This window comes from Nasonia vitripennis, chromosome 5, assembly GCF_009193385.2.
Source record: "Nasonia vitripennis strain AsymCx chromosome 5, Nvit_psr_1.1, whole genome shotgun sequence".
Lineage (NCBI taxonomy): Eukaryota > Metazoa > Arthropoda > Insecta > Hymenoptera > Pteromalidae > Nasonia > Nasonia vitripennis.
In genome coordinates, this window is record NC_045761.1 from 9,294,793 (window position 1) to 9,312,227 (window position 17,435).

At 46.6% G+C, this 17,435-nt stretch overlaps 1 protein-coding gene across 2 annotated transcripts in view; it reads left to right on the top strand.

The window, feature by feature from the left end:
- LOC100124002 (stem cell tumor) overlaps nucleotides 1-17,435 on the top strand; it is a 236,591-nt gene that overhangs the window by 154,226 nt on the left and 64,930 nt on the right. Inside the window, exon 2 of one of the 2 annotated variants that reach the window (XM_008217478.3) lies at nucleotides 10,725-10,837. In XM_008217478.3, the coding sequence (XP_008215700.1) occupies nucleotides 10,725-10,837 (113 nt within the window). Of the gene's footprint in view, nucleotides 1-10,724; nucleotides 10,838-16,169; nucleotides 16,652-17,435 lie in introns of those variants that run through there. The other variant, XM_008217476.3, reaches the window with a different exon arrangement.

Consider the following 17,435-nt stretch of genomic DNA (forward strand, 5'->3'; position numbering starts at 1 on the left):
TGTAGCAGAGAAGGCTAGTGTTTCCGCTGAGACGATGATTTATTACACGCGGGGCTATGAAATTAATTATCATTACGCGTCGTTAATAAGATGGCTATCTCCCGAGCGTATAGTACTTGATTAATTAACCAGTTTAATTGCTTCTAATGGCCAGAACAAAGTCATCGAGAAGCTCACTTTGTTCACGCTGAACGAGCTGCTGCGCAGACCTTTGGAGGAACGGCTATGATAGTGCTTCTCACAATGGAGCTATTATTAAAATCAGTATGTGTATAGCTATATTTCTCCGATTGCTTCAGCTAATTAATGAATTTTCATCGATCGATCGGGAGGATCCCAACTCTGTTCTAATAAATTAATTGTAAGCTGTTTATTACAACACAGCAACACGCGTCTTCCTCTATAAAGCCCCTACTCGATAGCCCAACTCACGGGACACCCACGCAGCCGCAGCGCGAAATTCCAGAAAACAATATATCTTGGCGTATAGCGTCCGAGCACACAGAGGAATTCCTCCTGACATTCTTCGCTCGAGCCAAACTCCGTCTCCTCAACACACACACACACACACACAAGACGCAATTACTCGCGTCCGCGCAGCGGTCCCTTAACAAGTGGCATACCCATGCGTATATCTACATACATATATATACGTATACGTCGCGCCTGCAAATGCGCTCTTTGTCGGCCCCGCTTCTCGCTGATCGATGTCATTAGCTATTCATTAAATTCGCGCGCCGTCGCGTGCCTCGAATGCGACTCCCTGTATACCATGGGCTCTTTGTAATATGTTTTTGTATTTAGTGGTGGGAAAGTTCGGAGCTCCGAGAGAGACAGCTTTGTTTTCTTTTTCGTCTCTTCCGTGGGCCTTTAATCTGCTAGAATTTGTTTTTCTATTATAGTTTCTCGAGTCGTCGCGCGCGCCTATACCAGTGATTGATATTCGCTTGCCCTCACGCGCAGCTTGATGCGAAACGTGACAGTGGCGCTAATGGTTTTTTTCTCCGCGCCGTGGGAATAAGGCGATATATCGCGAGATGTGGGTCGTCGCGAGACTTTTCGCAAAGTTTCGCGCTCTGTGTGTGCGCGCGCGTGTGTCCCACTTGTGATTTTCGACGTCTAACTGTATTACAATGGGCCGGTGTGATGAATGCGCGCTGATTTCTGGCTGGATTGTACTTCGGATGCTTGATTGAAAAGAGAAATTGTTTTCGCAGATGGGGTGGTCCAATTGGTTAATTGAACCGATTGATGTTAAGCTGTTGTTAAAATTTAGTGTAAGAATGGAAAACATGATACATCTCACTTTTTCGCCTAGAATCAAGCCCGCGTAATAAACACAATACGCTCGTACACGTACACTGATTTCGTACAACGTACTCGTAATAAACTCCGCAGGTCTACACTCTCGCGCGATTCGGCGGCGTAAATCAGTCGCAGAGGAAGCTGAAAAGAATTGCATAACTCGCGTTAACGAAGCGTGGACTGAAAAGAGAGGAAACCGGCTCCCTCTCGCTGGCTTCTCGTAACGTAATTACACCTATGTGAAAAGGGCCGGCTCTGAATCCGGCTCATTACGCTGTGTACTACTGTACGTCGCGCGGCGGCTTCGCGCTGCTGCAGCCGTACCGGCAAAGAGCATAGATGAGAAGCGGAGAAGGAGGTGGAGGAGAGAGTCGCCGTAATTTCTCTCGAGATTCACTTTCCGAAACGCCGTCGCGAGGATTTCGTCCTGACTCTGGTCGCGCGCGTTTGAGAATGTATAGTTGCTCTCTTATACGCTATGTAAAATCTCAATATTAACGTTCGTGCAAGTTTACTCTGAACAATCCTTAGCTTCCTAATTGCCTCGGCAGTAGTACCAGCAGCCTAATACGCTCTGTACAGCTTCGCCCTCGCAAAATTAATTGAAACGACGAGAAGTAAAGGGGACAAGTTGGCCGTCGTCGCGCATCTGTATGTACATCACACCCACACAGAGATGCTACCCCGGGAGTCTAGTCCCGCCCAGTTGCGGACGAGAGCTGTACGTGATTCACATCGCGCGAATCGCACAATGGCTCCGATAATGCACGTAACGTATAGACTCGATCTTTTCACGAAATGGAGACGGAAAAAGGAGCAGGCGACAGGGGAGATGAAAAAAAAAGACGTCGCCGAAGACCTGTATACGTACAGATGTATAGTGTACGCGCAGCTAGGAGATCGAAAATACACGCGCGCGAAGACGTAGCCGTGTATCGCGAGCTGCACTCTCTGGATGTAGCTGTGCGAGAGCCCCGCGTATACGGTACAATAACCCGAGAGGAGGTGGGCTTTCTCTCTCTCTCTCTCTCTCTCTCTCTCTCTCTCTCTCTCTCTCTCTCAGTGTTATGCAAATCCGAAACGTGTTACGTACGCCGTGCCTGGGAACCACTTCCGGAGCGAGTTTAAGCGCGTTAACTCGATGACGATCTCTTTCTTGCTTCTCTCTCTCTCTCTCTCTCTCTCTCTCTCTCTCTCTCTAGCTCTCTCGCACTTACTTAGAGAGTGTATCGCGCTCGATCGACTCGTTGAATTTCCCCTCTCTCTGTGTCTCTGCCGTATGTACGTGCAGCGTAGAGCAAGTCTTTTGCGTTTTCTCGCCCGCGGCGGATGTTGCATAGCGATCTAATTTAGCTACTTTGGACAAGGCGAGCACAGCTCTCGCGCGCGGATTACACTCTCTACCCTATTCAATTTGCCTGCTGCTTAATCCGCTAAACGGATTCTGCGTAATTTTCACTGCAGTGTGTGTAGAGCTCGGTCCTGCTGCTTGTCATTTTTAAAGCCCGGCAGCTAATTCGAACTTTCGCTGGCTAGCTACTGCCACCCTCTCGACTTTTGCGATTTCTTCCACGAGTGCGAGTGAGATAGAGAACGTCCTTTTCGCTTATCGCTCGCGTGCGTACAGATTTTATACACAGTGCTCGCCGGATGAAAGTGAGCAGTAGTCCTGCAGTTGGCAGCGCGAGCTTATGGTGGAAACGTGTACGATTGTCGAGTTGTTGAAGCGCTTTGTGGGATGGGATATACACCTGATGAGCTGTTTTTTCATTATCTAGCTGAATTTTGATTGTCACTTTTTTCCTCTCCAATGCTCTACCGTCAAGGCCGAGCGGCGCTTTCGACGTCGTTCGTAATGCACTGCTATATGTCTCGGGGATGTTTGCGTTTCGAACGCCAGGGAGTTGGTCGCATAAATTATTTTCGTCGCTCGGCATTGTACTTAACACTGAATTTTCCGCCATTGTATGGAAATCCGAGCTTTTTTCTGCTCAGCTCGAGCGGAGAAAACTTGCCGGGATAGGGAAAAACTTTCGTTACACCGTTATAGCCAAGCCGGGGGACAAAGACGCAGCTGCTTCGTTTTGGTTTTTGTTTAGCTTAAAGTTGAAACACTTGTACATATCGGCTTTAAGGATAATAATGCTGGTCGATGTCGATTGCTGTGTAGACTGATGCAATAACCGTTAAACGGTAATGAGAGTAAAGAACGAACGGGATTTTCGTGGGAACGTCAAATTTTAATTCCGAGTGCTGTATTCGGTAAAGGCGTTTCGATAAATCCAGAGGATGAGAACATTTGCATGCCGATGTTAATGAATTATGTAGACAGAAGAATTCTTTGTCCTCGACTATATTATACCTCGTAACACAATTTTTGCGTGGGCCACTCGTGAATAATAGGTTATAAAGGTGGATATATTGTTCTTTCTTTTTCACGCCCACATATCTTAATCCAAGTTCGATACGCGAGCTTTCGTTAATTCTCATAAATTATTGAAGTCACATAATCTGCAAAATTTATGTGCATATCATCGATTATCAAGGCGGCGCACTTCCGAAGCCTTTTCCAGCATCCTGCGTCTTATTTATGACTAGCGTGTTATACATCGCTAACTTTATATATTTATAACCGGCGTAGTATTATAGGATGCCCTCGTGTATTAATCAAGTTTTTCCGTGATATTCGATGAATAAACAAATATAAATTATTAATCGAAGAAGGTTAATTGTTTCTTGCGCAATCTTTACCATAATCGACCCCCCACAAAAATTACAGAAAACCCGCAAGCACGCGTAACCCTTCAGTATCTCCTCCAACAGTAGAAGTCTCTGGAAAACAAAAAACCGAGGAAAAGCTCTGTCCACTCGAGTAATTATTCGTCGCGTCGCGAGGCGACCAAAAAAAAGACAGTAACGAATGACATACCAGTGCAGCTTCTCTTTCTAGTTTCTCTCCTATGTTTATTCCGTTTTCCCGAGCACGTACGCTGCGCTTTTAACGCTTCCCCGTCCGGAAGGTCTCGTGTCCTGCGCATTTTTTTTACCGATGTATACAACCAAGCCGGCAATTTCCTCAGGCTGCCGCGATATGCGCGTCGCGAAAGCCTTGTCACCGGAAATTGCGCTAGAGTTACGCTCCAACGCTGCGAGAGCAAGAGGAATAGGGGCCGACCGGGGTGTTTTTGCGTTTTAAGGCTATTGGTTAGTGCAGGGAGACTTTGCGGCGCGTGCTCGCTCGGTATAGGTGTGATCTTCAAGTTTAGGGCGGTTTTAGATGCGACACGTTTGATATTATACGAGGATTAGAAATGCAGTTGGGTATGGACTTTTCGTATGTATAGTATTTATATGATATAGTGTAACAAAATATCAGCTTTTTATTAATAATTGTATTATTACATTGTAATTAAAAGGGAAAATTTTCTCATTAAAATAAAATAAAATAAAATAATTCGATAAAAGTAATATGAAACTTTGTATCCAATGGAATTCACGTTAATTGAATTAAAATTATATTTTTTATTTACTTTACATGTATTTTTAAAAGAATCAATGAAACGAAAATTAGCACTTGTTGCGTTTATAATAAATTGAATCCTTAGCGAAACGTCTGCAGAATAAGAAAATAGCTCTTTTTACATGCATATTTCACAGTGTATATGAAGCATTTATATTGACTATACAGTACACATTGCTATATGTAAATAATAGATGCGACATGTCATGCTTCTGTTCTCAATTGTATCAAACACAACTGCAACACGCCATCCCTTCGACTGCAGCAGCAAACTGCACTGTAGTTTCTGAAAAAATAAAAAGAGTGCATATTTCATATAAATATACATTCAATAACCATTAAAACGAAGGTATTTGTTGAATACAAATAGGAAAAATGTAGACTCGTCAATATTTATCCTCTGGCTTGTATGATCACATCTCGATAATTTGAAGTTTATGAAATATCGATTTCATCCAGGCTAAATTTGAATATTGGTGAAACGTGTTTGAACATACTGAAACAATTTACTCCTAAAATGCTTTGAGCTCGTGAGGGAAGCCATTATATAGAGTGTACACAAATTTAATATATTGTCTACCGCGTGGTTTTGCTTGTACAGAAGATATTCGGCGCGGAAATGCAGATGAAGTTGGCAGGTTCAGCCTTTTGAGTCTACGTGCCTGATGGCTGTACGGCTAAGCTATGCCTCCGCGACTGTGCAAACTATGCAAGACGAGCTAGTCTCTCTTTGACCAATGCAGAGACCGCGTGCACTTACGCTTCGTTTAACCTTAAAAACATACAATATGCATATATTAATGAAATTAACTATCTATAACACGAAATTATAAAGTTAGAATTATTCACACCTTATTTCTTAAATTGCAATTATGAAACGTTTTTATTTGCAAATAAATGCTGAACAGCAGATTGAATGATATAAAATGAGAATCTCCGTGTTATTGCTGCGGAGTGAATTCACATATACAATAGATATAGCTATCCTGCAGCATTATCTGATTCAAATGTTCTACCGAACAAGACCAGACGCTCGATCATCGATACATTACATCCATAATATGCAAAGCAAGGGTGTACAAAGTCATGTTAACGATCCTTTGGCTCTCTGGCTTTTGATGGTGAACCGAGAAAGTAATACGTTTTTGCATTAGCCTACATTCTATGGTTTATTTTATAAGAAGCGTGCTAGCTGAATTAAACATTGATATACCTATGAAGCTGTACCACTTGTTCTTATAGACAACCTACTTTTATATGCGTAATTTATACTAAAATTATGTTAACGATACTGTCTAATTTATTATGGCATCCATTGTAGTGTACTACAATGTGCCTCATCATCGTGCATTAATTAATTACAATTATTATAATGAATCTAATTTTCTCATACCTTTGTTGTACCGTATCCTCGGGCAATGTATCTTCTGTAATTTTAATAAAGTCTTTAAGAAGGTAAATTTCAACGCATCTAGCTATTACACGAGCGTAACTACTGTTATAAGTGTTCCTTCGTAGGTACATTATCTTGAAACAAAGCATAACCATTCTTGATTATTAATTTTCGGTTACTTGATACCATCATCAAAAAGTCAAATGGCTTAAAATTAATCGAACTTTTACATTCAAATTTGACGTACAGCGCCATCCGATGTTCTGCTTGTTATCTTCAGGTTTTTCAAACAATACGCTATACGCGCGTGTGAGAATCGCTGTTTTTCCACCAATTTCATCGATCATATTAAACAAACATTCTGTAGGAGCCAGAAAAAAGGAACGTCCCTTGCTTGTGTGTACATCCGGCCAACGTGTATATAAAGCTCGTCGCTATCGAACACAGCGTCTCGACGGCGCGTTACAGCTCGCTCGCGCACGGTTTCAATTTTCTCTGGCCTCTTTGTGCAGTTAACGCCAAACGCTGTTTCATCGGCGCCCTATAAGCGGGGCGGGCTACCTCGAGCAGTAAAGTCGAGCATTTCGCTACGTATACGCAGCGTATAAATGTATTTACTCCGAAATGACCATCGATATACGATGGCCGAATAAGCTCCCGCTTTCGGCTGAGGGGAGGTGGAGGATTGCGCCGTAAGAAAAGTAGCACTGCCAGCGCAAAACTGCTTCTCCGACAATCGGCCGTTTCGCTTAACGATCCACCTCCAGTTTGCCCCTTACTTCTCTCGCTCTCGTGGCCTAATCTCCTTTATCGCGCCATTAAGGCGTGGTGGTGGTCCATCGAGCCCCAACGTCACTGCGCGAGAGAGAGAGAGAGAGAAGAGAAAGGAAGACGAATAGAGAGTATATACATGCACCAGTCGCGGCCCGATGAGATGAAAGCCCTTTTTCCCCGTCGCCGCCGCAGCGATACTTCCGCTGCATTTAATCTCGGCACGACTCGTATCTATAGCCCACTTGTACAGAACGTTCATTATCGTGGATACGGTAGAATCGCGCCTGTACTCGTAAACATAACTGCGCCCGAGCGCGGTCGAACGGGAGGGGCGAGCTTAATTCGATTAGGCCGCGCGATCATCGTGATCGGATTGCGTTGCCGCGCGGCGCCGGCGCTTATTTGCTGTACTTGCCCTTTCCTCGCTCCAGAAACCACTGCTCTCTCTCTCTCTCTCTCTCTCTCTCTCTGTCGATGTACATCGTGAATTTACAGCACCGAGAAGCAATGCAAATCCGATGGAGTCGCAGCTGCCACGCGAGTTCAACGCGAGTGCTAGTGGCGGAATTAATTTATTTTTATCGTTACTGGTGTACAGATAGGTTTTATTCGGCGGGTATATTCAAATTTATTCTGGTAATCGGAAATTGAGGTACTTCATTTTGGTCATCGCCCGTGATAACGATTCTCGTCAAAGATTTCGGTTTCAGACCGCACACCCAATCAATCATTAAACAAACCTATGCAGTCCCGTTATCTTGAAATAAGTTTCTCCGGCCAAAGTATACCCTATCCGCTTAACCAATCCAAATACACGTGCCTCTCCATTATACATACACACACACATACACGCGAGCGTAGTGCACTAGAGCACAGGCTTCAAAGAGATGCACGTAGAGCTCGCGCTGCAGCAGAGACAGAGAGAATATAAACGCACTACTATGGCTCCTCGGCCTCGTCTACTCTTACTCTTGTCGACGGGACAGCCTCTCGAAAGTCCACTCTCTCTCTCTCTCTCTCTCTCTCTCTCTCTCTCTCTCTCTCTCTCTCTCTCGGCTGATGCTGCTCTATCGGGCTTTAGTCGCCTAATGGCCGAGGATTAAATTATGCCCGAGTGTTTATACCTCGAGCCGGCTGTGCGCGCACCTAATACGCATCAGGGGATAGAGAGACGTGTGTGTCGATATCGCCTCGGCTTTAAACCCGACGTTAGCTTCTTCTTCCGTATGTCTACATAATTTTGCGATGCGCGTATATAACGTCGAAAGCAAGTATCGAACGCTGGACGAGTATAGCGCGGAAAGTGTCAGGTGCAGCTGCGAAGCTTATTATCAAAAATCCATTGCGCGAGCGTCGCTCTCCTGTGCATAGCTGTAGAAAAGCGCGTCGACACACAGCCGAGTTAAGACGACGGGGAATCCCCGTGTAGACTCCGCGGTCTGCCGCAAGCAGAACCGCGCGTCCTAGTCCTAATAATCCCGGTCCGGACTTTCGGGATTTACTCGTCGAGCGAACAGCATATATACCTGTACACTTATACGAGCTGCGCACACGCCAGAAATTTAGTTACAGCTCTCTCCTCTCTCGTATTTGGTTAAATGCGGGTAGCGCAACGCGACTGTGTACTCAACCTGCCCATCCTCTGAGTTCTTGTTTGTCCTCGGTGGTACGCTGTTTTATATAAGTTAGATTCGATGCAGCGATGCGGTATGCGCGGTGTATTTTCCTTGTGAGCGTACTAAAGGACTTTAGTGAGGGAATGCAGAAAATTTGATGAACTTGGCGCTACGGGGAAAAGTTGACTCTCTACACCTGTCCTACTCAAATTCCGAATGAACACATCGTTGTGTCGCAGTATTCGATTCGATAACCATTTCATCAACCCCGCGCGCGAGAGCCGGTAACAAACGCATCGACAGTACCGGACACCGCGTATATAGTACACACGACGTAGAGAGAGCAGCGTTCGCATCTCTTCCATCGCATACATCATCGCGTCCCGGCGATGCGCATTACGCCCGCACGCAGGGATGCATCGTGTCAGCTCTTCCCGGCAATTACACATAAACAGCGAGCACCGGGCTGTCCTGTACCGTACTACAGCATTCGACACTCCCTATACCCTGTCCTCGACGCAGCGCTGCACTGTTGTACGTACCAGAGCACGTTTTCAGCCCTCTCGTATACAAAGCGCGGGCGTGGGAGTAAGCGTGTAATCCGGGAGAGTGCAGTAGTCGCTTCTTGAGCCTCGTCCGCGCCGATAAAGCGATCGAGATTAATAGGGAAGGCGCTGTGCCGACGGGGGAGGGACTTTGGAATACATCGACCGCGCACGCGCATGTGTGTATGCAGACGTCATCCTCGGCCCCGATCGTAAATCCCATATATGCGCGGACGAGAGCCGACGTTTACTTATACGCACCTGCATCAGCGGAATGAATGTGTGTGTGCAATACAGACGGAATCGAATATGACCTGCGACTCGCTAGTCGCTCGCTGCCGCTGTGTGAATTCTCTCTCTCCCGCTCACAGTCTGTTTGATTGGGGAAACGCGTTTGCGAGCAAAGCTGCAGGACAGTTCCCTCTTCTCTGTTTGGAGTGCGGGAATAGCGTGATGTGGGTGACGTTCTACTGATGCTTATCTACGCGGTCCGCGCGCTTCCGGAAATATTTCAGAACGAGTTGGCGGACTAAATAGTCAGATGCGGCTTGCCGTATGTACCGTTTGATTAATCTTTCAGAGGGTATAAAGCTCGCAAAACTGCGAATTTATTATCCGCGACGTTTAAAATTGAATTGCTTCCTCGAATGCATCGAGCAACGCAGCCAAGCATTTACCATATTATATAAACCACGCAACAATATCGCATCCCCTCGAGCCCGCATACATCCTTGGAGTGCAGTGCACACATTGCACTGCGCGTCGCACCCCGACGATCTAATACCTTCTCCGCGGTGTACACAGGATACTTGTAAAACAATGTACATAATCCATAGACGCACACACACAGAGACAGGCAGTCCCTCAAGCCCCGTAATATATACACGGCGCGCATAACGTTCTCGACTCGCGGCAGTGCGGGCGGTGCGTTATTGGTGTAGTTTCGGGAGCGTAATGCCGATTATTACGCGCAGAAGCGGCGGCAGCAACAGCGTTGAGACTACGGCGACCGCTGAGACGCCGCAGCGTTGAACTTCGCGCTGCAGAGCGCCGGCTTATCGCGGAAGATCAGCTTCGCGTGCGTATAACGCGAGAACTTGCTCTCGGGGGAATTTGCGCGCGCATTTGCCTAACCGCGTTAGCGAAATCCGATCCAAATATCCGCGCGCGCGAGCGCGTGTGTGTGTGTGCGGAGGGACGTCGCAGCAGCAGCAGCAGCAACAGCCTGATGGTTCTTAAGCCGATGGAGCTGATCTCTCACTCTCTCCTTCTCGCTTTACCCTCAAGCGACTCCGAGAATTATCCGAGAAGTACTCGCTAGTGTAAATTGGGAAGTTTGCGCACTATCCTGAGATGCGTGTACGTGTACGCGCTAGTGGTAAAAACGGCGGGAAAGAATTGAGCGAGGTGTATTTTTGTATGGTTCAGCTCTCGATTTCAAACCTTTATGCTATTTCCTGCTTCTGCTCATAAGCAGCTCATAGATTTAATCACCTACTGGCTCGCTCTTTCGTTTGAACAATAGAAATACTGTACTATACAGAAGTACTAATCATGACTCGTCACTGCAGATGAGCGGCAAGCGCACGAGGAGCTTCAAATGCGCGGTGCATCATCGAGATCGGGAGGTTTGTTCGGAGAACGACTTCCACCTACTGATTCACGAGCCGCCGCTTTTCCAAAGGTAAGTGACACGCATTTCCTTATCACCTTTAAATTATATACAAAATTACGATGAAATTCAATCGAAACCCCGGCACATTCGCATGCATAGAACCCCGATTTCTATCAAGAGTACCTATAGCAGTCTCATATCGACGATGATATCGGAACCGATCGGCCGATCATAAAAACAACGTAGTCGGCGTATAACCATACAGCGATCGGCGAATCGCCTTAACTGCGCGCTGCGAGTACTCGACTGCCGGATACACTGCGCTGCAGCATTTCGTAAAAACCCTCCAGGAAGATCCCGACGAGGACTATCTTTTCTCCGATGCGCAGGCTCCGTCCTAATCTGAAATAAAATCGCAGGCGGTAGTTCGATGCTATCCGGCTGTTTCCCCTCTCCCTCTCTCCGGCTCGATTATAATCCTCGACTCGGGATTACGTTTCTAATTTTCCTTCCCCGATGCTCGCAGTATCATCCTCCGATGGAAATGTGCGACACGCGGCTGTACACTGCTTATTTTCTACGCGAGATTTTATTCCACGTGTAACGATAACCGGGAGCTGCTGGATTTTCCGACAATATTCAGTTTTGCAAGCCGTCCAGTGAGCGACGAGCTTTCGAAACGTAAAATTGAGCAAGCGTCGCGCAGAGCCGTGCGAGAACGACGATTAAAAAGAAGACTGCACGAAGTGCCTACTTACTCTTGCGAAAACGCGTTGTATTCTCACGCGTAGTGAAAAGACAAAAGGAATCAAGTTCCGGGTGCGCTGCTGTAACTCCCGCTGAAAGCAGGAAACGCTGCTGTCTCTCTGTGCGCACAGCTCTACAGGACAGTAATTACGCTCGCGTGAGATTTTCGAAAGCCTCGTTTCGTTCCACCGATACATTGTGTATAATCGAAAGTGAAAAAGAAATCGAGCGCGGCGAATTTTAACGGCCCGCGAGCGATAACAAAGAACCAGCTCTCCCCGACGTAGCGAAACCAGAAGTGATTTTAAAACAAGGAGCGCCAGCCTCTTTCATCCACTGCAGCAGCTTCTGCAGAGCTCGCGTGTACGTAGCAACGTACGTCTCGACTACTTTAATGGCGCAGCTTCATAAATAATTCATTCTATCTCGGCGCGTCGTCGTCGTCGTCGTCGTTCTCTCGAGAGCTTTTTCTCCTCCGCAAGCTCTCTCTCTCCCTTTTTCAGCAGTAGTCTCTGAAAATTCCTGAGCACACAAGATAAGAGAGAGAAAGCTCGGCACCTGCGCGCGCGCGCAAGACCTCGCGGGCTCCCTTGTCGGCTTTGCAAATAAAATATCGTCTCTCGTCAAGCGGCGGTCGCGGCTGCTGCTGCTGCACGAATAAGGCGCTCGAAAAAGCTCGCGCGACGAGTGGCAGGCAGCGACAGGCCGAGGATGCAAGAGTGCGAAAATATGACGACGCGGCGGACGAGGCTCTGTTGTAGCGATGGTATTCCGAGCAGGTACGCCGAGACTCTGACGGGCGCGAGAGATGCCGTCGTTATACGGCGCTGCGCTGTATGGTCGCTTCGAGGCTGGAGCTAAAATTTTTTCTTCTTATTTCGAGCGAGATGATGTTTTTATTCTTTTATGGAGGCCGCGTTTTTTACTCGTGCGCGAATTGTCGAGATGTACTGCCGAATCGAGGTGACTCTATACGTTGCGGTCAGAAATGGATGTTGATACGAAGGGAGACAATAATATTTTTCACGGTGTATCGTTTCGATATCTATATTCGCGCTCGATGTGTTATTCCACTTTCAACGGTCAACACGACCCCCCACGCTTGTTTCATAGTGTTTTCACGGGTCAATCGACGAAAACAAGAATTCATACGACCATCGAAGTTGGGAAAATCAAAAAAGAAAAACACTCGTATAACTTTCGAGCTAATGCGGCGAGAAAAAAATAGGTGCGAAAAATCCCGGGGGCTCGTCAAAGCCTCTCACGTACGTGTACGCGGTAACCCAAATTCGTTACTTCCAGGTCTTCCAGCACAAGCCCGCAGCAGCAAGTGATGCTCAGGACGCATAAATAGGGTGTGCGCGCCGGCACACACGCTCTTATACATATGCGAGATCTCGTCTCGTTAGTCACTCCACGAGCCGCGAGCGACACTCGCTCAAAGTGACTCCGACTGCTCTTCACTCTCTCTCTTCTCGTGCCTCTTCGTCTTCTTCTTTTTTATGCTCGCTTCGGCCGTACGTAATATGTAGATGCGGCGGTGGAAGAGCTGCTGCTGTGTATGCGCCCCTTGTGATGGATGAATGTTTTCGTAATTTTTCGCGAGATCGCGCTGAAAATGCGCTCCTCATCGTCGGGGCTTTGTGTGCCAGGATGTATATGAATGTATGCGACCTACTTTGTTTGTATAACTACAGTGGATGAGAATATAATGCGGCTACAGCATTACAGAGGGGGATTATTATCGCGAATTTTCATTATTATTTCGCGTCGGAGTCGTTTCTGCTTACGAATTCATTTGATTATTGGACTATCGCTGTTTCAGCGAATGCAACAGCTGACGATTTCTAAAATACACGGTTCGCCGCGTGTCTCTCTGTTTATTGCAGGTCCCATTCAATAACCAATTCCCTCTCTCTCTCTCTCTCCAGCTCACAGTAAACATTTCTCTCGAGGACAACGACACGCAGCAGGTAAATACGCGGCCCGCGCTTGTAAAACTCCCCCGAAAAATTGTGCTCGCCCTCGTATAACCACCAGTCGAGAAATAAAAATCTCCCAACGGTCCCCTCTCCGAATATAACAAGCTATAGGTATAGAGTAATAACGGGCGCTCGGGAATTTCTTCCTGTCCGAGGAAAAAGCGACTCCGCTGAGCGCGGAAGAGTCATAAATATAATCCCACAACTCTCCATTATAGCCGTCAGAGACAGTCGAGCGTACGTGATCGAACAATGCGAGAGCGCCTCGCTCTCTCTACGCTCTGCCTAATTCCCGGGCAACGATCGGTACGCACGAATTTTCCGACAATCGCTTTTCCCTCTCTCTTCTCTCTCGTCGTTCGCTCTCGTTCGAGCCTCGCCTTTGGATTCACCCGGTGCAGCATAAAAACCGGCTGCAGCACACGCCGAAAAAGACTGCGAAACTGCGGGGCGCGTGTGGCAGATATAGGTATACAACAATACGCGTGCGTGTACGTACGTGTGCGCGCACGGGAGATGGTACAAAAGCCTGCCATACAGTGGCCCCACCTCGTCGCGGCACAATGTGGACACAAGTGTGTGCGTGTGGCGGCGCTCGCCCACGTAGTATTATAGAGAGAGGAAGCGACGGTGCACCTGGAGATTCTCTCTCTCTCTCTCTCTCTCTCTCTCTCTCTCTCTCTCTTTCTGCCTCCGGCTCGAGCTGGTATGATGGCTAAAAACGAGCGCTGAAAGAGTGTGCAGCGGAGGTTTTGTGCGCCTAAGGAGCCTCGTCGACAGGTACGAACACGAGTCTGTTTCCGGATGCGATTTCACGGAAGCCCAGACGTGAATCATACGCTACTTCCCGCCGTTATGTTGCCTTCTTTGCCAATTGATCGGCGAAGACGATGCTTCTTTTTTCCTTTTTTTTCTCTCTCCCGGCCGGATACGGTGATCAGATGGAGGACGCATTTTTGATGGATCGAAGTGGAAAGGTTTTTATTGTTATTTTTACAGTTTTGTAGTATAGGAGAGCATAATATTGTGAAATGATACTGAAGGTTTTGTGAATATACTATATCAATAATATATGTCTGTATTGATCAGAAAGGTTTCATTTTTGATCAACGGATTTTACATAGATTGCATTAAAATTTAAAAATTCACCCCAAGATTGTGATATAAATATCAATTAGTCGCAGAGTTTTCATTTATAATACAGGCTCTTATTATACTTGGATGGTAATCGGATTTTCAATATGTATGAATTCCCGTCTTCGTTTTAATCAGAATAGCATCACTGCTGCAATTTTATTTTATCGATCTACGCAGACACTCGTAATAATTAAAAAAAGTATTTACAAAAAAAACTGTACAAAAATACCATACAATTTATATCGTGGGAAAGAGGATACTTTAGAGGTATTCATTAATTAAATTAGGAGCAAAAATGTATGTACTTTGTAAAAGATATCTTTATTCATAGAATTTTACAGATTTTTTAAATGCACATTTACATTTTATGAAATCACTTCACAGTTAAAGAGAACATATTTTACTACAATAACGTAGATACACATTTCCGAACCTAAATTTATAAGGACGTAGCCACTCAATGACTGGTATCTTACTTGTCACCAATTAATGGCTATGATAACCTTCGAATAAAAAACACGTTTTGACGTAACTTGGTGTGCTACACGTGAAAACTAGAGATAATTCTTCGAATTTTATTTATTTTTCTCATAATCAAATGTTTAAAAAAAAACGAATATTACGATTTTTTAATTTTAGAGACATTTACACTTTCACTTAGAGACAAGCTATCATAATTATTTCTACAGCTTTATCATTTCTTTGATCATTATTTAAGAACGTTTTAAGAACCAAGACTTTAAGCAAGTTTTAACGATACTGCTAGCGTTGCAGGTTTCTTTCTTAGCATTCAAAATTAAATAATACTTATAAATTCGCGATAACTCAAAAAAAATTAGTCTTGTACGTATAGAAAAATCTTGTAATTTTAATCCTCAGTCTACAAAAAGGATGATACCATTTTTAATTCAGTGAACAGTACTTCAAAAATTGACTCGCCCAAAGCTCGCGGTACGCGTGCAAAAAAACCATAACAATATTTCAAATCAAAATACAGTACACAATTGTCCAACAACTTTCGCGAATTTCACGGTAGCACCCAGACCGTCAAAACACGTCAAAGCCTCAAAAAACATCAGCTCCGGATCTCCACTGTCCAAAAACAAAGTATCACTCTCTTTTTCTGCCAGTCCAAAAAAGTTCTTCAAGCACTTCAACACAACTTAGTCCCTTGATCAAACCGAACACAGCAACTCGTACGAAATTCGCGCACTCGAGACCTCGGAAAATCCCGCGGACGGTATCGATATACGAACGACAAACACAAGCGCACCTACGAAGCGCACAGCGCCGCGTCCCACGGCGGAATGCGCTCTGCGCGCGGCTCGACGGTCTGCACGGCGACGGCGCGCTCCCGACCATTGGTCCTACTCTGCCCCCCACGCGGCCTTGCCCCTGGCGGCCGCCAATCCCTGCCGTCCTCATCTCCCCCACCACCGCCTCGACACCGCGTGTACACCCACGCCCACCCTCTATCTCTCTCTCTCTCTCTCTCTCTCTCCACACACTGGCGCTCGGTACGAGCTGAACAGTCGGTCAGTAAGCCCGCGGCGACTGCGAGCGGCACGACGCGTCGGCCTCGACGCTGCAGCAAAGGCTCGCGCTCGAGAGCAGTCACTTCGTTTCTTCCCCTCGTATCCTATCATTATACCGAGTGTGTGAATATACGTCGCGGCTTTTGTGTCCGATCGATCATTGCGATGCGCGATAATGACGATCATCCTCGCGACTGTGTCGATGTGTGAGAGTTGTCGTCAGCAGCGCATCGGCTACTGAGACTCACGTAAATAACACACTCTCTCGCTCACAATCGCGGCTTGGGACAGTGCTCGCGCGGAATGAGGAAGAAGTCGCTTATCATGTGCGTGACGTCGCCGCTGAGCGCGAGCAAGATGCTCAAGAAGAAGGACGAAGCCTCCGGGAGGACTGTCACCGTCACCAGCAGCACGACGCAGCTGCACCCGAGCTGCAACGCCGGCGAGATCGCTGCCGGCAAGCCTCAGCACACGTCGATCATGTAAATAACTATCTCTTATCGTCGCTGTAGTACTACATGAGTGTATTAACCGGACGAGCGAGCTGTTGTATCACACTCGGTGATGTCAAAAACTCGCGTCCTCTGCGCGTGTCGGTGTTTTTGTTTGGAATACTTATATACACCAGAGCGAGTGAGAGAGAGAGGTATACCTAGCATCAGCGCGCGCGTCCGCAGCGCCGGCGCCACGTGCCGCGCCACGCGACTCGCGCGGCTGATGCTCTTCTCTCGGCGGCGGCGCCGGTTGTATTATTACACTCGCGTTTCTCTCTCCCTCCGCGTGTTCTCTCCTTCCGATGAATCGGACGAGCTCTTATCGCGTCGATGGAGATTTGCCGGCGTAATTAGCGACGGATTATCGGAAAGAAGGTCGCGTTTGTTTTAGATTCCACGCGCGAGTTGCAATTCAAGAGAACGACTGCGTAAACACTGATTTCGAACGTATACATCGGTAGCGCGCGCGGAGTGTTTTTCTTTCACCTGCGCACGCGCGCTTTCAATGCACCATTAGCCTTGTTTTTGCGCGCTCGTTCGTGGAAACACTGCACAACTGCGTGTAAATAAAGTAAACAAAGCCAATGTTGTTTCCTCGTCGGATATCCCTCCGGGGACTGTAAAAATACACGAGTGAAAATCCTGCCGACTCCGATTTTCGTTTCCGTAAAACACAAAAGTCGCTTCGAACGAGTGTGAATTCGTTTCCTCAAAAGCTATCACCGCGCGGACGGTTTCCCCCTATTTGGCGCCCGATAAATAAATGGCTCGC